The sequence below is a fragment of the Delphinapterus leucas genome, chromosome 3 (assembly GCF_059928025.1).
Source record: "Delphinapterus leucas isolate spDelLeu-1000000601 "Yukka" chromosome 3, BTC_Dleu_Yukka2, whole genome shotgun sequence".
NCBI lineage: Eukaryota > Metazoa > Chordata > Mammalia > Artiodactyla > Monodontidae > Delphinapterus > Delphinapterus leucas.
Window position 1 is genome coordinate 116,804,860 of NC_143131.1, and position 21,601 is coordinate 116,826,460.

At 39.5% G+C, this 21,601-nt stretch overlaps 1 protein-coding gene across 4 annotated transcripts in view; it reads left to right on the plus strand.

The window, feature by feature from the left end:
• KDM3B (lysine demethylase 3B) overlaps positions 1-21,601 on the plus strand; it is a 59,095-nt gene continuing 37,494 nt past the window's right edge. Inside the window, exons 1-5 of one of the 4 annotated variants that reach the window (XM_022588901.2) lie at positions 1-260; positions 12,992-13,159; positions 15,944-16,057; positions 18,741-18,846; positions 20,425-20,549. In XM_022588901.2, the coding sequence (XP_022444609.2) occupies positions 69-260; positions 12,992-13,159; positions 15,944-16,057; positions 18,741-18,846; positions 20,425-20,549 (705 nt within the window). In that variant the 5' untranslated portion in view covers positions 1-68. Of the gene's footprint in view, positions 261-12,325; positions 12,499-12,991; positions 13,160-15,943; positions 16,058-16,233; positions 16,277-18,740; positions 18,847-20,424; positions 20,550-21,601 lie in introns of those variants that run through there. The other 3 variants (XM_022588902.2, XM_089909360.1, XM_089909361.1) reach the window with 3 other exon arrangements.

The following is a 21,601-nucleotide window of genomic DNA, read 5'->3' on the forward strand; positions in this document are numbered from 1 at the left end:
ATCGGGAGCTCGGCGGCGGAGGTGGTGGGAGGCGGCGGGCGGGAGCGCGGGTCTGGCCGGCCCTGGCGATGGCGGACGCGGCGGCCTCCCCGGTGGGCAAGCGGCTGCTGCTTCTGTTCGCGGACACCGCGGCCTCGTCCTCGGCCTCGGTCCCCGCGGTGGCGGCGGCGGGCGGAGATCCGGGGCCTGCGCTGCGCACTCGGGCCTGGCGGGCCGGCACGGTGCGGGCCATGAGCGGGGCGGTGCCCCAGGACTTAGCGGTGAGTGGCGGCCGAGGCGGGCACTCGAGGCCGGGGTTGCACGGCCTGCGGGCGGCCTCCCCGGGGGCCTTTGTGAGGGGGCGGTGGGGTGGGGGTGACCCAGTTCCGCGCCCCCAGATCTCCTCAGCGCCCCCCGCCGGCATCTCAGCACCCCGAGCTCTGGCCAGCATGGCTTCCGCGTCGGGGTTCGCGCCCCGGTTTACCCCGGGGGGCGGCCGGGGCACTAGGAGCTACAGCCTCCGCCCGGCAGGCCCCGCCTCCTGAGCGACCCCTTTCTCAGCGTTTCCCCCCCACCCGCCAAACACGCCTTTGGAGCAGGCTCTCACACCCTGGGCTCCCGGGCCCCTCAGAGTTCGGCCGGTGCTGCCGTTGCCTCCTTGAAGACGCGGATCTGTAGTCCCCAGCCTCTCCCGGGAGACCTGCGCCCAGTTCCCTTCTTCCCGGAGCCCCGAGTGGGGCGGGAATGTGGGCACTTGTAGGAGACAGAGAGGCTGCAGTTGGAGCTGCTCGGGGCTGTTTTAGCTGGCAGTTACTTCCTCCTTGTCTGAGCCGGGCTCGGCCTGGCGGTCTCCAGAAAGGCCAGCTCTCAGGATTCTCTTCAGGCTCCTCTCTCTGCGCTTCTGGGTGACAGGAGCTGCTGTTGTAGCTGTTTTTGATAAGTTTGAGATCTGTCTTGGCAGCCGAATGGGGCTGTTGGGTGGTACTTTTTTGCTCGTAGCTGGGCTACTCCCCCAAACCTTGGGAGAGGTTTTGTTTTGAAACTTTGTGTTGGGGCTCGGCCGATTTTGAATACTTGTCTTGGTGTATGTTGTGATTAAAGTTGTTCAGTAATAGAACTTAACTAGCGTTTGGGATCATGTGTTATTTTTGTTAATGTGGCGGCAAAATACTGCCTTTGAGCTTTGGCAAACCTCTTTAGTTCCTCATTCTGATAACGGCCCTAGCTTCTCTGTTGAGATAAGGCTGTGAAAAATAGGGGGATTCTTTTGGATTGTGATAGATGTTCAGGCAGAAGGAAAATTTTCTTGATGAACTTGTTTCTGCAGATATTTTATTCGCTGTAAACAGGAACTCGTAAGATTTGATATTAATATTGCAGGTTTCTGATGCTCGTTTTTCTACCTATTGATCCGTGGTGTTAGGCTTTTTAAATTTTCTTCCTGATACGCAAGCTTTATGGGTTGTTTTGCTTGTGGCTGGCTTAGGCTTCTGCTACTTGAGTTCGTTCACTTTGATCTTTCTCCATGCTCTATAAGAAAAAGGCTGCTTGGACATTTATGAGGCTTCAGTGGGGCGAATTTGTAGAGATAACAGGAACATAGTGGGGTGAGGATGATTATTAAGAAAGGGGATTTGGATTTAAATTCCTTTGCGCTTTCTTTAGAAGATTGCTTTTTATAGGCTTGGACGGGAGAGAGGTGTCCCTCTCAGATCCAGTAATTTACTCTACCCCCTTAAATGCAAAACTTAAGTAAGATCCACCATTATATGCATATTTTGACCAAAGGCTTAGTCTGTCCTAGAGTTTCAGTCAAAGTTTTATGTTCTAGTTGTTTCCTCCATCAGATGAATTGCTAATGAGCTCTGCACCTGAAATGGCTACCCATTCACTTTGTTGTTTGCTGGGCTCCCTAAGGGCAGAGGTTTTTGAAGCTCACTGAGATGCTGGACACCTAGTAAGCTAAATACTGAGTAGTTCTACCACTGCCCTTGGAATTGGTTTCTCAAACCAAGTAAAAAGTTGCAGTGATTCTTGGAAATTAAAGCAAAGTGTATATTACAACTGTGTTGAGGTCTTGCATAGAGCTTTATGCATATAAAAACAAAGGCAGTTTTGGTTTTAAGAATACTCTTACGCTTGTCTTGTGTGTATAATCAAGGGACATAGGTGAGAAAACAGCCACAACAAAACTCAGAGCCTTTAAAATTTTTTACCATCTTGCAAAATTGCTCAAGAATTGCTGTCGTGATGATGAGGTTCTGTTAATGACAATAATTAATATAGGATCAAAACTGGCCGTTTGTTTTCCTTTTTCATTAAAGAGATTTCCTTTGGACCCTAGGCATGTGGGCCTTTCCAATTTGCACCACACACCCGTAGTAAACACAACTGTCTTCCAATCAAAAGTGTTCTTCCTGTACTCAAGGGTGGAGTTTGCAAGCAGCTGGCCTGTGATTGGGCAGATTTTCATTCAGTTATGTTTAAGATGTTTTCAGGCATGCTTAGTTTTGAGTAATGCATGGCAGGGCGCCCCCTGTTAAGGATGAGTAATTGAGGGTTGAATGAATGAGTTTTTGAAGTGATTGAAAACACTTTGCAATTGTAGGCTCCATTAATATCCTCTTTCTAGATACTTTTAGATCCAGAAATCTTCCAAAATGTAGTCCTGATCCATTAATGAACGCTTTTTTTTTGGAAAACAGTTCCAAAGCCATAAGTCAGGATCTTGTTGATCACGAGTTTTGTTGAAAAGGGTTTGTTAGGTGGGCATCTTCCTCACCAAAGCTATGCAAATAACTGAGATTTTTAGATTAAGTAGATAAACAGCTTTTTTTCCCCCTCATGGAATAGTAGCTTTATTTGTATCTCAAAATAGGCCTGTTATGTGAAAAAAAAAAAGGTCTAGTTGCAAAATTAGTTTAATGGATTTTTGTGCCTTTACCTCTAACTTCTTTTCTAACTCTGTGTCCTCCTTGTGTTTCTGTTTCATTATTGGTCCATGTAAGTGGCAGAGACCTTGGGACCGTCACATATATACGTATGGTAAATAAACACACAAACCAAAAATAGTGGATTTTTCTTTTTTTGTTATAAAAGCAAAACTTGCGTTTTGCAGAATGTCAAACAGCCAAGCATAAACACGGGAAAGCCAACAGTCTCCATCCTTTACCAGCTTCCACTTATCAAAGAAGCTTTGTGCGCCTTTCTCAATACTGGTACAAAAAAGTATGAAAACATTTATATCTCTACAAAAGGTTGCTTTTTTTTTTTTTTTTTTTAGCAAATGGTATCATACTGCACAATATCTGTAGCCTGCTTTTTTTCTTTTTTCCATTTAACATTAGACCATGGGCATCAGTACCTGTAGCTGTTACTCATCCTTTTAGATAACTACATTATATTCCATAGAATGGATGTATCCTTTATGATGGGCATTCAAGGTATTTTAAAATTTGGGGCACTTAACAAACAATGCTGCAGTTAATATACTTGTACATATATCTTTGTGTAATCATGGTTTTATTTCTGTAGTTTAGCTATCCAGGATTGTTGGGTTAAGGAGTACATGTATATATTTTTATTTTGTTAGGTAATGCCAGGTTATTTTCCTATGAGATTTTAGCTTTTCATACTCCCACCAGCATTCACGCAATGGTTGTTTCCCTTCATCCTTGCCATCACTGGTGTCATTGGCCTTTGTTGTTTTTGGCAATCTGATGGCCGAAAAATAGTATCTAGCATTTCATGACTACTGATCTTTTTCTATGTTTATTGGCCTCTTACATTTTTTATGAGTTATTTATGCCAATCTTTTGCGTATTTGAAAAAATGGAAGTTTTCTTATTCTGTACAAGCTCTGTGCATATTTAGCACATTAACCCCTTTACCTGTCAAGTGTGTATTTTCTCTCATTTGTCTTTTAACTGTTTATGGGTTGCTTTGCTGCACAGAAAAATAAAATGTTTGTATCATCAGATCTCTTAGACCTTTCTTAATGGCTTCTAAGAAGGATTTAATTGCTTGGGAAGAGGACCTCCCCCCGCCACCTTGAGCCTATATAAATATTTTTCAGCTTTTCTTTCTAATGCTTCATTTATTTTTACCTTTAGATCTCTGGTCCATCTGGAATATTTTTGTAAGTGGCATGTGTGATGGACAATCTAACTTTTCCTACTGAGTAGTAACCAATTGGGGCAGCACCAACTTTATTAAATAAACCATCCTTTTCTTTCTGTATGATAGAATTAAATGATGCTTTTAGTAGCACTGATTTGTTTTGAATGTGTATCTTACCTATCTCAGCTGTCCAGAACTTGCAACAGGAGTAAAAGCATATCTGCCGTAATTTTTTTAATCCCTTAATCTTTTATCTTTATCTGGGGGAAAGGTGGTCTCTAAAATACTCCTTTTCTTTGATTTGAGATAATGTAATAATTGTGGCAGTATCCAGGCTAGTACCATGTTTCTTCCATCTGGGAGTCTTCCAAGAGGAGTGGAAGCCTACCCGCCTTTTTTTTTTTAACCTCCTCCTCCAATGTTTCCTCTTTGTTTCAGATTAGGTGGACTTTAAAATACCTCTCTACTTTGTTTCTATATAATGTAATAATTATAGTCAGGTTTCCAGTGTACAATCCAATATAATTTATTCTCAACCTGTGTTCAAACACAGAATTTAAGCCCTAATTGAAATAGGAGATTATGGCTTTTAATGATTATCCTTAAGTGTCCTTTTCTTGCATATAATTCCAAAATTAAATAAAAATCTGAATAATATTATAGTATCATATGCTGTTTATTAAAGTCAATAGAATATGTTTTGTGGATCAGTGTGCGGTTTAGAGAACTTTAAATAAAAATGATATTGTACAAAAGAATATATAACGTTTAAGTGTGAGGCCCTCTACTCACTTTTCACCTGCACTCTCCTCTTACAGCAGGAGGTCTATTTTTGAAACATTGAGCCACTGTTGAGGTTTTTAGGCACTCAAGTGCTTCATATAGTTGTTTTCTAAAGTTTGTCTTATTTTATGTGTGCATGTAATTTTTAATACCTCTATCTTATTGTCTTTACATTCTCTTTGTTTCAAGACTATACCATATGTCCACCAGTGATCACACTGTACACTGGTCATTTTGTCCAGCTGCCTCTCCCTTTACTACACAATCAGATTTTTCTTGTTAATTTATGCATTTGTTTCTTAGAGTTGTTTCACTAACTCCCCACCTGCCAAGGGCTCATTCCCTCCTTTAGTAATCACTTGCCTAGTTCATTTATTCACTCATTCATTCATTCATTCATTCATTTATGGCTGCGTTGGGTCTTCGTTGCTGCGCGTGGGCTTTCTCTAGCTGCAACGAGCGGGGGCTACTCTCCCTTGTGGTGCATGGGCTTCTCGTTGCGGTGGCATCTCTTGTTGGGGAGCACAGGCTCTAGGCGCGAGGGCTTCAGTAGTTGCAGCACACGGGCTCAGTAGTTGTGGTTCGCAGGCTCTAGAGCGCAGGCTCAGTAGCTGTGGCCCACGGGCTTAGTTGCTCCTGTAACATGGTGTTTTCTGTTAGTGATTTTCTCAACAACAGCTGGAATGGGTTCCTGTAGGCTTTGCTTCCACAAGGCCTGGGGGACAGAACACCTGTTGCTGCTTCTCAGTTTTCCGCTGCCTTTGACAGGTTGGTGGTTTTTAAGCCCTCCCCACCCCACTATCCCTACTGCCAAAGTATCTTTTACCCTTGTTCTGTAGTTGGGTAAAACCTGCCTGATTGTTTAGTAGTGACTCATACTGCTATCTCTCTCAGTTTTACAAAGGCAGGAGTTCTGGGGGTTTTTTATGTGACTTCACGGGTAATCAGGCTCTAGGGGACTGATTCCCACTAACCAAACTGGAGACTGATTTGTAAATCCACATGTAAGGTTATTAACCTACAGTAGGAGATAAACCTATCCAGAGATCTGCACAGAACCCCCTCCTGGTCTCCTCAAGAGACCAAATTACAGATAAGACAGATCCTTGTCATGCACAGAATCAGGCAAGGAAAGTAGGGTGTTGCCAAAAGAATATTTACAGCGAGCAGTCCTGATTTGGTGATCCTCTGCTTTCCTAGTACTTTCTGGCTTCCATTGTTTTATTCCCCCTTTACACTTTGCTTTTGATTTTGTCATCCATTGAAATCCTATAAAGAGAAAAGAAAGCCTGTCCATTCTAGGTTCTTTCACCTCTATAAAGCCTTTCTAAATCCCCAGAGTGTTTTTTGCTTTGCTCCTTTATCACTTTGTGGATACCTCTTTTGGAATATTTATCACAGTTTTTTTTTGATATAGATACATAACAAGGTATATAGCTTATCTCCCCTACTAGATTCTAAGTTCATCAAGAACAGGGAACACATGCATTTTTTACTATTATTTTACAATCCTTCTCTGACCACCTTATCTTAAGAAATAGCATATTTAGAAGTCAGTATTAGGTTAATTTTCACTTCTGATTTATTATGGATTTTCTACTCTGTGGCCCCTTGTTATAAGGTATTTATACTTGATCTTTAAGGTTTTTTCTTTTATATATTTTTACTGATATTGACTACCAATTTTTTTCTTTACATGTTTGGATTTATATTTGGGAACCCCATCCAAAGTACATTGTCCATTGGTTTTTGTGATTTAAATCTGAGTTGCTGGATTAGAAGCATTAGATGTTTTGTTTTTCTGATTCTCAAGTAATACACGCCTAGTATACAAAATGTAGAAATTATTTTAATAAAAATATAAGTAAAAACAAATAGCCCCTATAGTGTCATAACCCATTAAAAACTGCTATGTTTTGATACATATTCTAATCTTTTTTTAGAATTGCTAAAAGTTGAATTCATACTGTATTTTCAGTTCTGAGTTTTGCTTTTCACTTAATGTGGCAATTATTTTCCTATATTACCAAAAACTTTGGTATTATAGGTGATTTTAATTTTCTTTGTGCTTTTCTGTATTTTCCACAGATAACATGTGCTTCAGGTGCTTTCGTACCTGAAAGGGAAACAATAAATTCTCTCTAAGAAAATCTTATAATTTATTTAACCTGGATAATTTATTTAACTGTTCTTCTTTCATTGAATATTGAAATTGCTTCAGATTTTAAGCTTTATTAATAATTCATTGATGACCATTTTTGTGAATAAAGCCTTTTCTGTTTTTAGGGTGATTTCCTAGGATTATTGCCAAGAGTGGTATTATGGAAACACAGAGTATACACATATTTAAGATTCTTGATATATGACAATTTTTTTTCCTTTTAAGTCATACCAGTTTATATTTTGACCAGTAGTATGAGTTTGCTTACGGAATGCATGTTTATCAGGAGCCCAAGATCTGCTAGGCATTTTACTTTATTTCGTTTAATCCTGCCATAATTCTTTGAGGTACTTACTGTCCGTATTAATAGGCAAAGGAAGTAAGGCTCAAAGAGGCTAAAGTAACCTGCTCCCAGTTACACAGATAAGGGATGTTGGGATGCAAATCCAGATCTTTGTGGTTCCTCTACCCCTAAGAGCATATATATCTATATGCTTGAGTTTTTATTCGGGTTATTCCTGTGGTACTCAAGTACTTAACATTTAATTTATTGAGGTTGTTAGAAAGTAGGGGAAAAAAATGGGAGTAATTGTTAGAAATCTCTCTCTTGATTAAAGGAACCTTAGAGGGAAAATTATTTTTTGCTTGAAAACAGCAGTGTTCTAGACATGCATCATTCCCCACTGTGGCTGTCAAGATGTCCCAGTTTTGTAATATCATTTGTAACAGAGTTCATATTTTGTTTAGAATGTAGTTAGAAAAACTGGAAAAGAAAATTTGGGAACCTTGGAAGTTAGTCTTCCATTTTCCTTGCCCTCTCACAATCATCACCATATCCTGTTATTTTTATCTCTAATTTCTCAAATATGTTTTTCATTTACACAGTCTTATTGGTTTAGGCCTTTTACATCTTTTACCTGGGTTTTTATCACTTTATAATTGGTCTCCCTGCCTCCAGTTTCTTGCCTCTATGAGTTCCCTTCCAACCTGATCCCAAAGTTAATTCTTTCCTTTAAAAAAAAGTTATTATATAAATAATATGTTTAAAAACAAAAAAGAAGGAACATTTACTGGTAAGGCTAAAATACTATTACCTCTCCTATCCTAATCCTTCTCTAGAACACTCAGTCTGCTCTTAGTTTCTCTGCCTTTGCACCTGCTGGAAAGTCTTTTTCTCCCTTCTCTGCCAGAAGAATATAGTTTGTCCTTTGAGATACAGCTTGTATACTACTACCTCTTCTGTGAAACCTTTCTTGTTTACCATGGCAGACGCCTTCTCTAGCGTGTTCAGTCTTTATTATTGCCCTTATTACATAACTCTTTAATAATTTCTGTACCTCTCTGTTGGCTCATCTAGGGTTTTATTCCCTCCTGCTGAGTGTTTCCTTATTCACCTTGATACCCTTAGCCCTGGCAAGTGCCGTACACGTGCGCACACACATATATTTTTGAGGCGTTCTGTCTATTTTTGTTGAGTGAGTGAATAAATGAATAATTTTATTAATTGTAGTAAGAATGGCCTTAGGGAGAACCAGAATCCAAACTGATTATTACATGATTATGTGATAAACATGGAGGTCTGTATTACTCAGATTACTATCATTTGATTTTTTCAAACTTAGGTTAACTTATTTGATTTTTTTAAAATTTTATTTCATTTCAATGTCACTCAAATGAATGTACATCACATATAGACCATAAAAGAGATTTTGAAATGAAAGCAGGAGTTTTACCGCTAACTCTTCTTAACTAAGGAAATATTTTACACATCTAGTCCTTGGGTTCTAGCTGTACAATGTATAGTAGTATTTGCTGCTTTTACTCTAATAGTAGAAATTTTTAAAAGACTTAAAAAAAAATCAACTCAAAGTGTTTTAGTTCTGTTCTGTCCAGATTATCAACCTGCCTTGGCCATCTCTAACTCAGTCCAACCACCACCATTGATTTTTGTTAGTTTATATCCCTTCTTTCTGTCCTGTGACCTGGCCACTACCATTTTAAGAGTTCATGTTCTGTGTGCTTTGACTTGAAATGATTCTTCACCTTATATGTTCTAACTCCTTCCATCTCTAGCTAGGAGGTGAAGCACAGTGCTAGGGCCAGAAACAAGCCTTAATGCTGGTAGAACATGTTTACATATATCCATATTCCGTATTGCTCTCAAAACATATTTGTATTATTAGCCTAGAGCTGTTGCTTGATCCTAGAACATATAGCACTGTGGTTGTCAAGTTCAACACTTTATTCCTTTGCCCAGGCAGGTTAGGAAATAATTGCCCTTAAATTAGGTGAAATATGACTTTCAAATATTTCAGCTTTTCCATGGTGTTTTCAGATGTGTGATGATAGGATTCCTGAATATTAACTTTTTAAATGTTCAAGTTCTTATCTACAAAGAATTAAAATCGTTACAGCTTTAGTACAGTGATTTTTTAGTGTGTTCTTATATTTGTGTGTTGGTATGACTTAGAATTTTGTGACTCGTATGTTGATTTTTTTTTTTTTTTGCGTTGCGCGGGCCTCTCACCGCTGTGGCCTCTCCCACCGCGGAGCACAGGCTCCGCGGCATGCGGGACCCTTCTGGACCGGGGCACGAACCCGCGCCCCCCGCATCGGCAGGCAGACTCCCAACCACTGTGCCACCAGGGAAGCCCTCGTATGTTGATTTTTAAAGTGGTTGGCAGATTAGAACTATAGCATGGCACCTAGCTGTCAGGCACCATGGAGCCTCAACCTCCGGTTTTCTAAGTAATGCCCAGTAGATTACTGTGTCACTCAGGGTCAGACTCCGCCTGGGGCTTCAACGATCTCTGCTCCTTTTCATGGCTTGCAAGGTCTTGTCTGTCTTTCAGCTATTGCCTCCTCCAGACATCAGTTATGGCACCACTGAACAGTAATGGGACCACTGTTCTCCTAGTCTCGGGTTCAAAATCCAAGTCTTTTTTCAATTTTTCCTTACCCTTATATCCAGCCAGTCATCATGCTTGGTGATAGGACTCATCGATTCTCACGAGCACTAGTAACTTCCTTCCTAGTCTCACTGCTCCCACTCTAGGTCATGTAAGAACACCCCCTGTTCCCCACCCCACCCCCAACTCTAAACCATCTACATCCACTGAGTAGCTGAGTTGTCCTAAAACCAACTGTTTTGTTCAATTTTGACCTCAGTCAGAAACCTTTTAATGGCAATTACACATATACACACCCACACACACATACACACATCTCCCATTGGCAGCTGGATGAACCCAAATTTTATCCCAGTATTCGGGGTCTTCCACATTGACTCTGTGTCTTTTTAGTCTCATTTCCCACTCCTTCCCCAGTGTGTTATAGCTCCTGGCCATCCTAGAACTTGACTGGGACTTTTTTTTTTCTCTTAACCTCAGCCCGTATCAGTCCCTTTGCACACCTGAAGTGATCTCTCCTGCCTCTGAACACCCCCTATACTTTATTTTATTTCTGTTTATCTTATGGCATGTTATTGCCCAAGTAGTGCTTTGCAGTTGACCAAAGTGCTTTTGAATCCATTACTTTATTTAATCTTCACAACCACTCTGAGGGTAAGTAAGACAGGTGTGTCTTATCACAAGGGAGGAAACCAAGACTTGAGGAGGGGAGAGTGATTTGCTCAAGTTTTGTGATTAGCAGAGGGTGGGGCTAAGACTGAAATCCAAGCCTCCCGGAACATAATCCCCAAGCTCTGTCCATTACTACCTTTCCTGGTGCCTGAGTCTGCACTTAAATGTAAGTTTGGATACATCTTTTTCCAGTTATCAGCAAGTTACTTAAAATTGTGTTTGATTCCCCTAGAACATATGTGAATATATGAGTGAGCCCATTCATACGTTAAATGTATTGCAGTTTAATGTTCTTTCCCGTTCACATGTTAAAGGTATTGCAGTAAACTCATGCTTCCCCTTTCTGAGCCTTATTTTCCCATCATTTTTTTTTTTTAAGTAGAAATGAAGGTTACTTGGTATATTATAAATAATAAAATATTGTTATAATATAAATAATAAAACTGGAGCTTTGTATAATGAATTTAATTTCTGGAATAGCTTTTCCAGCAGTGCACTTCAATTCACAAGTATTTATTACCTGTGAAGAGATTAAGCCTAATGCTAGGCTACTGAGTGGTTCCACACTTTTCAAGTATAAGTATCGTAAATTTTCATATAGTTTTAACTCTAATTTTTAGCTTGACTGGATGGGAACTAATATACTGACAAAAGTTGTTGTGACTTCAGTAACAATTCTAATGGATTTGAACTTTATTCATTACATGATCTACATATATTTGAAAAATAATGGTGACACATGTACCAGACCTCTAGTATTTAGTCTACAGGAAATGCTTAGTACCCTTAGTACTTAAGATATTCCTGGTAACTCTGTGATTCCTAGTTGGGAATGACTGCTGTGGGGATTCTGATGTTGTCCTGCATCACTCATTGCTGCCTTAGGGAGTGTCATGTGAGAAATTTCTTGTAGAGCCAAGTAGTTGGAAAAGTGTTGCTTCCCTGAGAAACTGGTTTGTGTTCTACTTTTTGCCAGTGATGAATATGCCACTGACCTCTCCATTTTCAGATTGGCCTTTAGGAAGCTCAGAGCCAAGTCAGTCAATCAATCAATCAATCATTCATCATATGTCACTCAGTCATACAGCTGTATAGATCCCTATTGCCTGCTTAAGTTTTCCCTCTTTTTACACTTTGACAATGACTTCCTGTTGTAGTTTGCTTAGCTCTGGTTTTTTAATTGATATTTTAGCATCTTATTGTATATGTTTCCCAAAAGCAAACTAAAATTCTTTGAAAATGAAGTGGGATATAAATACTCCAGCCTTTATTTTGTAACCAGCTATATTTTAGGCACTAGACATATCTGTTCTAAATATTGATACCTATATGCCTATGTATTGCTTTTATTGCTGTGTAGAACATGCTCCAATGTCAGAATTTACATGGAAAAGTTAAACCTAAGCATACTATTTATTAGAAAAATGTAGTTTCATTTAATATGAATTGCTTTCAAAAACTCTTCAAAGATTCTACTTAAGTATATCTGAAAAGGTGGAGTATCTTTTCTGGGAGGAAGCAAAGCATTGTGACAACGGTGTGCCTCTGCTAGCAGATATGAGATCACTCCTGGCAGTCAGTGGTACTTTAAAAATCCACACTTGGGACTGGGAGTTGTTTTTTTTTTTAATTGTTTATCCTTTTGAATTGTGTACCGTGTATATATATAACCTATTCAAAATTAATTTTAAAAGTTCACAGTCGGGCTTCTCTGGTGGTGCAGTGGTTGAGAGTCTGCCTGCCGATGCAGGGGACACGGGTTCATGCCCCGGTCCAGGAAGATCCCACATGCCGCGGAGCAGCTGGGCCCGTGAGCCGTGGCCACTGAGCCTGTGCGTCCGGAGCCTGTGCTCCGCAACGGGAGAGGCCACAACAGTGAGAGTCCCACATACCGCAAAAAAAAAAAAAAAAAAGTTCACAGTCATTTTCAGTAGAAGTATAAAAAATTTCTCTTCCTACCTATTAGACTGTGAGCTCCTTGAAACCAGGAAGCATGCTAGATTCCCCTCTGTATTCCTGAACCTAGCATAGTGCCTTATACATAGTAAGCCCCCAGCTAGTGTGCTTAGATGTGAATTGGAAACTAAGAGTTGTAAATCTCAGTAGGATCACGGCTAGAAATTACTAACTGTAGATAACTCATGCCCCCTTAAATCTGTACGCTCTTTTCCGAGTGAGGATGAGACCAACTTCCTGGCTCTGAAGTAAGATTGGTTTTTACTGAAATCCATTAAAAGAACTTAAAAACAAGTTAGTAGAATTTTACCCAGTCAGTTTTTCAAAATAGGGGGTTTGTGTTTGTTTTTGTATTATAGTGTGGGATTTTTCCAAATGTGACCTCAAGATGGCTTTTTATCTCTTTTTCCAGATCTTTGTAGAATTTGATGGCTGTAGCTGGAAGCAACACTCCTGGGTTAAAGTTCATGCTGAAGAAGTTATTGTACTTTTGCTGGAAGGGTCTCTAGTATGGGCACCCCGGAAGGACCCAGTCCTTGTCCAGGGCACTCGAGTCTCAATTGCACAATGGCCAGCCCTGGTGAGTGACTTTTATTGGCTAGGAACATATTTGGGCTTTATTCCTATTCTATATGGTATTTACCCAATAGCTGAACTCTTCAGAATTCCCAAAACTCCCAGTGCTTTGTCCTTAACATACTTTGATTCTGAAGTTACCAAAGCAAAAACTGGGAGAGATCTTTTCTCCTGTGTCTTCCCATACTTTTTATATTAGATAATATTTGATACTTTGTTTCTAAATAATTTTTTACCTTTTCTTTTCTCATAGTTATGTAATGAAACAATGTTTATAATCCTTAAAGTCTTTTTCTTCCATAGAAACTATTTTATTTTTTTCCAGCTTTTTTGAGATAGAATTGACATATATAACATTTTGTAAGTTTGTGTACAATGTGATGATTTTTTATATATAGTGAAATGATTGTCACAATAAAGTTAATTAACACATCCATTGTCTCACATAGGTTTTTGTGTATGTGGTAAGAACTTTTTTTTTTTAATTTTGCAGAACACTTTAATAATCTCAATAAGGTATAATAATCTCACTGTTTTATAGAGTACTTTCCTACATATTATCTAATTTGCTTCTCACAACACATATGTGGTAAGAACTTTTAAGATTTGCTCTGTTAGCAACTTCCAAGTATACAGTACAGCATTATTAACTATAGTCACCATGCTATATGTTAGCTCCCCACAGCTTACTCATCTTATTATTGCAGTTTATATCCTTTGACTACCTTCATCCATTTCCCCCACTTCCCCCACCCCTGGCAACCACCAGTATATTCCCTGTGTCTGATTTCAGTTGTTTTGGATTCCACATGTAATTGAAATCAGACCATATTTGTCTTTCTCTGACTTATTTCACTTAGCATAATGCCCTGGAGATTCAGCTGTTGTTGTAAATAGCAGGATTTCCTCCTTTTTTGTGGCTCAGTAATATTTCATTGTGTATAATATTCGTGTGTGTATGTGTGTGTGTGTACACCACATTTTCTTTATCCATTCATCCATCACTGGACACTTAGGTTGTTTCCATGTCGTCGCTGTTGTAAATACTGCTGCAGTGAACATGGGGTTGCAGATATCTCTTCAAGATATGATTTCATTTCCTTTGGATAAATACCCAGAAGCGGGGTTGTTGAATCATATGGTAGTTCTATTTTTAATTTGGGGGGGGAACCTGCATACTGTTTTCCATAGTGGCTGTACCAATTTACATTCCCACTGATGGTGCACTGGAGTTCCCCCTCTCTACATCCTTGCCAGCACTTGTCATCTTTGTCTTTGATAATAGCCATTCTAATAGGTGTGAGGTGATTACTCATCGTGGTTTTGATTTGCATTTCCCTGATGATTAGTGCAGTTGAGCCCCTTTTCATGTACCTGTTGGCCATTCATCTATCTTTGGAAAAATGTCTATTCAGGTGATTTGCCCATTTTTAAATCAGATTATTTGTGGGGGGGGGTTGTTTTGTTTTTAGCATTTTAAATTAATACCCATTTATTAATTGGGTAAGTTAGAAGTACAGACACTTTGTGTCCTACTTCTTAGCTCAGAATCTTACAAGGCAAAAATTGGTGTTTGCAATGCTATGTTCTCATCTATAGTAGGTAGCCCTCTTCTAACCTCCCATGTTTATGGCAGAATTCAGTTCCAGTCTCCTTGCTGGCTGTCAGCTGGGGATATTTGTGGGGGTTTTTGGCTCTTGAGTTGTATGAGGTTTTTTTTGATATATTTTGAATATTAACCTTTTATCAAATATATGATTTGCACATATTTTCTCCCATTCCTTATGTTGCATTTTCATTTTGTTGATCATTTTTTTGCCTTGTAGAAACTTCTAAGTTTGATGTAGTCCCACTTGTTTATTTTTGCTTTTGTTGGTTATGTTTAAAGTTTCTTTGTTTGGCCGTGTAGCACGGCTTGTGGGATCTTAGTTCCCCAACCAGGGATTGAACCTAGGCCCACAGCAGTGAAAGTATGGAGTCTTAACCACTGGACCACCAGGGAACTCCCTAAAGTTTTTTGTTGTTTTTTTTAATTATTAAGTTTTGTTTTCTGAAGTCAGACAAAATAGTGCTATAAAATTTAATTCTGAGAGTATCCATTTGTTTCTATCTGTTCTTTTAGCAAAGTGTAGGCATAAATAGATTTTTTTAAAAAAATCTAATTCTCCTGTTACTAACCAAATTAAATAATATTCAAAACAAAACTTCTTAACCTATTGATTATACATATCATCACTTACTGAACTGTCTTTTTTCATTTGTTTTTAAGACCACTTTCCAGTTGAACTTTTAGAAGAAGCTCAAATGGATCTGGGTCCCTGGGTGACTTTAGTAGGCAGTTTATTTACGAAACAGTAATGTGAATTTGCCCATTCATATTTATACCACTGATCATTTTAGAAATCTCATTAAGGTTTCAGGAGTTCCAGAGATGATAATGGTGTGACTCTTCATTCTGGAAACTTACTGTAATTTAGCCCTCTTGGAGCCTGACAAGATTAGTCAGATCGCTAGAGAGAATGAGGAATTTCCCATTCTTCTTGTCCTTTTTAGCTGTAAATAAGAGTATTGAACTGACTTTATGCTCTGGTTGGCTTCATATGATTATTTGAGGGGCAGATGCTAGGTTGGGAATGTCTCTGAGGACTTATGGTTTAGCTTATCTATATTTACTGGGGTGAAAGATATATTAATAATGGATATTTTCTCTGCAGTTAGATATTCAGTTGAATTGTTATTTATTTCCTTTTCCAAGTTCTAATCAATTTCTTGTCATTGTACTTCACAGACTTTCACTCCCCTAGTAGATAAACTCGGTTTGGGTTCTGTGGTTCCAGTTGAATACCTTCTGGATCGAGAGCTTCGTTTCCTGTCAGATGCTAATGGGTTACATTTGTTCCAGGTACTTAACACTTGGTCTAGTCCTAAACTTATTTCTCTCCTTGCTAATTTCTCTGTTGATTATAAATAGGGTGCTTACCCTTCTTTTTTATTTCAGATAATATTTTTAATATCGTTATAAAATTACAGAGAATGGTGGGAATCTTAGATTAAAATTTTAATATTATTTCTCAACAGTCTCGACCAAGGTTTCTCAGCCTCAACGATATTGACATTTTTGGTCAGTATTCTTTTTCATAGGGGGCTATCCTGTGTATTGTTTGATGTCTAACAGCATCCCTGGCCTCTACCTACTAGATGCCAGCACTGAGTTGTGATAGGCAGAAATGTTTCCCAACACTGCCAGTTGTTCCAGAGGGGGCAAAATCAGCCCAGATGAGAACAATGGAGTAAAACAATTCCATGGATGCCACAGTTGATGGTGTATGCTTTCAAAGAGATGGAATAATAGAAAAAGCAACATTTTAGGGAGGATAAAACATCAGTTTAATCTTGGAAAGGCTGGGTTGAGGGGCCCACAGAACACCCCATGATTATCTCAGAGGTCAAATGTATTGGTCTGGCTATCATCAGTCTGCACAGGTGGCAGTATAAGTCAATTAATTATATTGTCCCCTTTTCTTTTAACATTGAATCAAGTTCTTCCTCCCAGTAATTCCATGTACCTTTTAAAGTTTCTTTGCTCCCTTGAAAAGTATATTTGGTAGCTGAGGCTTCTTTCCTCCTTTACACACCCCCACCCCACCCTAAAACCACTTAAGACTTAAGACCACAACTCTAAGGGTTTCCTCAGAAGAGGTGGCTTCCCAGAGGTGGCTGCTTCTATAACTTGAGTCTAAGAGGTCCTATACTTACGTCTGTGGCAGGGAAGCTGGGAATTTGGGCTGGTTCCAAGCAACATTAAATATTGAAGAGCTTAGGTATATTTTTAGTTACAAAAAAAGGGATAAGTTAGTAGTTTAAACAAACTAGTGTCTGAGTTAGAGTTTCAGAATTTATGGAGGGCAATATTTATTTCTCACTTGTAAGGGTTACTGTCTGAAGGTTAAAAATTAGGAGACTTCCGGGCTTCCCTGGTGGCGCAGTGGTTGAGAGTCCGCCTGCCAATGCAGGGAACACGGGTCGTGCCCCGGTCCGGGAGGATTCCACATGCCGCGGAGAGGGTAGGCCTGTGAGCCATGGCCACTGAGCCTGCATGTCCGGAGCCTGTGCTCCACAATGGGAGAGGCCACAACAGTGAGAGGCCCGCATACCGCAAAAAAAAAAAAGAAAATTAGGAGACTTCCAAGAGTTTTGCTGTCTTATTGAGGCAGCCAAGAGCAGTATTTCCTGAACTGTGTTCTGTGTAATATTAATGATTTTTTTGTTGTTGATATGTCTTCCTCCCTCATTAGGCCTCACATCCTCTCATCAATCTTGCTTTATTCATCTCGTAATCCTAGTTCTTATATGAATAGGCACTCAGTGAATGTTGGATAAGTATCAAAACAAACAAAAAGATTTACATGGAATAAAATGTTTTGTGGTCAAATAAGTTTAGAAACGCTGACCTAAACATGTTTTTTTCCTACACGTCTTCTCAGAGCCTTTAATATACTGTCGTATGTAGAAAGATATAGTATGCAGTTGACCCTTGAACAACACGGATTTGAACTACACGGGTCCACTTATATGTGGATTTTTTTCAGTAAATACAGTACCTATAAATTAATACGAATTTTTTTCACATTATCTTTTCATTTTTGATATCTCGTGTTACTAATACTTATAACATTTAGTGTTTTGTATTATATAAGGCAGTCTTGATGTAGTGTACTGACAGATGATTCATCTTGTAAACAGACATCATAAACTTAGGGTATCAATAAATACAGGACTTTCCTGGTGGCGCAGTGGTTAAGAATCCACCTGCCAGTGCAGGGGACGCGGGTTCAATCCCTGATCCGGGAAGATCCCACATGCCGCAGAGCATCTAAGCTCATGTGCCACAAGTACTGAGCCTGCGCTCTAGAGCCTGCGAGCCACAACTACTGAAGCCCGCGCGCCTTGAGCCAGTGCTCTGCAACAAGAGAAGCCACTGCAATGAGAAGCCCGCACACAGCAACGAAGAGTAGCCCCGCTCGCCACAACTAGAGAAATCCCACGTGCAGCAACGAAGACCCAATGCAGCCAAAAATAAATAAATAAATAAATTTATTTAAAAAGAAAAGAAAACACAAAGGCAAACCACAAACTGGTAGAACCAATAAACGTCGGGAAAATATTTTTTTTAAAAAAAGTTATATGCAGATTTTTGACTGCATGGGGTGGGGAAGCGGTTGGTGTCCCTAACCCCCCCACCTTGTTCAATGGGGGTATAATATTTCCTAAACCTAAATGATCCTAGCATCCTTAACTTTTTTTGGGAGGCCCACACCACTTGGCTTGTGGGACTTTTGTTCCCTAACTGGGGATCAAACCTGGGCCCTTAGCAGTGAGAGCTTGGAGTCCTAACCACTGGACCACTAGGGAATTCCCGTAGCATCCTTAACTTTTGTAGAGCATCTTGTGAGACTAGGTTTCTATGGAACATTCTCTGGCAAATGCTGATGTAGAGCTCCTCAGGGGTATAATTTTTCTCTTCTGGTTAGATATTATTGGTACTTACTTCAATATTCCGTTTTTTCTTCTTTTATCTTTATCAGATGGGAACAGATAGCCAAAACCAGATTCTTTTGGAACATGCTGCTCTGAGAGAAACAGTTAATGCTTTGATCAGTGACCAAAAGCTGCAAGAGATATTTAGCCGAGGTAAGAACAGGTGGTCCTCTGTCCCTGAATTCTGAATCAGGTGTATGGTCAGTGTTGAAAGTGATAGAATGGGGGGGACACCATGCAACTCTCAACATTTGTGCTTGTCTTCTTTTTGTGGGTGGTGTCAAGAGTAACTCCAGTTAGCTGGATCTCTAGAATAGATTGGAAAAACAGGATCTCACTCAGACCACTATTTCCTTTTTGTATTACATTTCGTAATATGCAATTTTGTCTTTCTTTTTTTCATTTCTTAAATATTTATTAAGCACTAACCTCGTACTAGACACAGTGTTAAGGTACTGAGGATATAACCATGAACTGGAAAGTCTCTGCCCTTGTTGAGCATACTGTCTATAAGGTATGCTCTAAAGACTGTTAACAACAACAAATAACAACTTAGAGTGTAAGGTATGTTCATAAAGGAAGGTGTCCACAGACTCATTCACATTAACAGCATGTAAATTTTTAAGAATAAAAACAAAAAAGAATTACTAGCTTTTATTAGCTTTTTCAGTTCACATACAGATTTTGCCCAAGATTCTACGCAAAAGGTAGACTGTTGCCTCATTTATCCTTCCCTTCATGTTGTACATCTACTCTACGTCCTTTCTGACCCTCGTGATAATCATGCTTTTCAATGAAATAGGATCCTTGGTTCTCTTTTGTCAAACTAAATCTAAATAGGTAAAGGTAAGAAAACTTGCCTCTTTGGGAAAGGAAAGTATCAGGGTAACATGATGTTTAATAATCAAGGAAAGGTATGGAAGAGGAAAGAATGTGAGGAAAAATAGCAGAGAGAAAAAAATCAAGTGGACAGAATGAGAGGTAGAGATGTTTATGAGTATGTATAGAAAACTTAAGCTTAATTGTAGCTCTGAAAGATAATAATTTAAAATAAGTAGTGATTTAGCTATCTAGTCTCAAATGTATAAGATATGTAGGAGAGAGAAACTGTCCTTCTTGGAGGGCCAGCTGAAATTGCAGGGTAACATTACCTGCTGCTAAAGTAATATCTTTGAAACTCTGTGTTCCTAGGAAGACAGGTGCTATATTTGTTCAGACTATTATTAGTGCAGAGGCTGGAGACCTCATAAATTGAACTCTCCACCTACTGTAATGAAAGTCAGATAGCAAAGTGTAAATGGTTATATATCATTCCTATGGTAACATAACAAAATAGTACATTCAACTTACTGGCCTCCCACTTTTTTAATGTATATGTCAGATAGATCTGAGTAGATTTTCACATTACCTATAGTTTTTGATTTGTAAGTTTCTTTTCTCTTCCCTGTATTACTTTCTAGAATTGGAAGATTGAGATAAGGTAGAATCGGAGGCCTGGGACATTCTAAGAAATCTCCAAATAAACAATTTACAAAAATCTCTGGGAAAAACTATGTTTTGTTTTTAAATTGCTGTGTATGGTAAATCTGAAATTGCTCATTTATTCAACTCCATACAAGAAGATTAAAAGTGCCAAGTATTTACACTATATAATTTTCTTTCTGTTTTTAGAAACAATCATGAAATACAGCTTAGCCAAAAATACTCAATACTGACTAATCTCTCCTCTAGGTCCCTACAGTGTTCAAGGTCACAGGGTCAAAGTATACCAGCCAGAGGGAGAAGAAAGTTGGCTCTGTGGTGTTGTAAGCCATCAAGACTCCATCACCCGTCTTATGGAGGTGTCTGTAACTGAGGTGAGGCTCTGTGTTATTTTGTCTGAAGTCCATCCATCCCCTTACCCAGGGTGGTGTAGGAAAAGGGATCACTTCATTACATGTAAGAAGACTTGGGTTCCATCTCTGGCTTTGTCACTGTTTTTTTTTTTTTAATTTATTTTTGGCTGCGTTGAGTCTTCGTTGCTGTGCATGGGCTTTCTCTAGTTGCAGTGAGCGGGGGCTACTCTTCGTTGCAGTATGTGAGCTTCTCATTGCCGTGGCTTCTCTCGTTGCGGGGCACGGGCGGTAGGCGTGCAGGCTTCAGTAGTCATGGCACTCAGGCTCAGTAGTTGTGGCTCGTGGGATCTAGAGCGCAGACTCAGTAGTTGTGGCACACGGGCTTACTGGCTCTGTGGCACGTGGGATCTCCCCGGACCAGGGATCGAACGTGTGTCCCCTGCATTGGCAGGCGGATTCTTAACCACTGCGCCACCAGGGAAGTCCCCCCTGGTTTTATCACTTATTGATTCTATACCTTGAGAAAGGCTGTTCAACTTTCTTAACCTCAGTGTTCTCATTTGTAAATTAGAGTTAATTAGGTAACCACCCCCTGACCTCACAGCATATGTTTTGGGAACTAAGATAATGTATTTGAAAGTGCTTTGAAATCTATGAAAGGGTATACAAATGTGAAGTGGTATTATCATTATTTTATCATATTCAGAAGGTTTAGTATTTAAAAATCTAATCAGTTAGCATTTGCTTCTATAATACTTATGCCACTCCCCCTTAGATACTGAAAAATGAATTGTTTCTAAAGCAGTAAATAGAAAAAAACATAGCATCTAGAGCTACCTGGAGAATTGTCTCTCAAAACAACAAGAATATTTGGGGACTTCCCTGATGGTGCAGTGGTTAAGACTGCTTCCACTGCAGGGGGTGCAGGTTTGATCCCTGGTTGGGGAACTGGGATCCCATGTGCTGTACAGTGCAGCCAAAAACAAAAACAATAGCAGAGTATTTTGAGGCAAACATGTATGTATTTATGATATCTTTGAATTGGTTTCAGACTTGCCCTCAGCAGTCACATG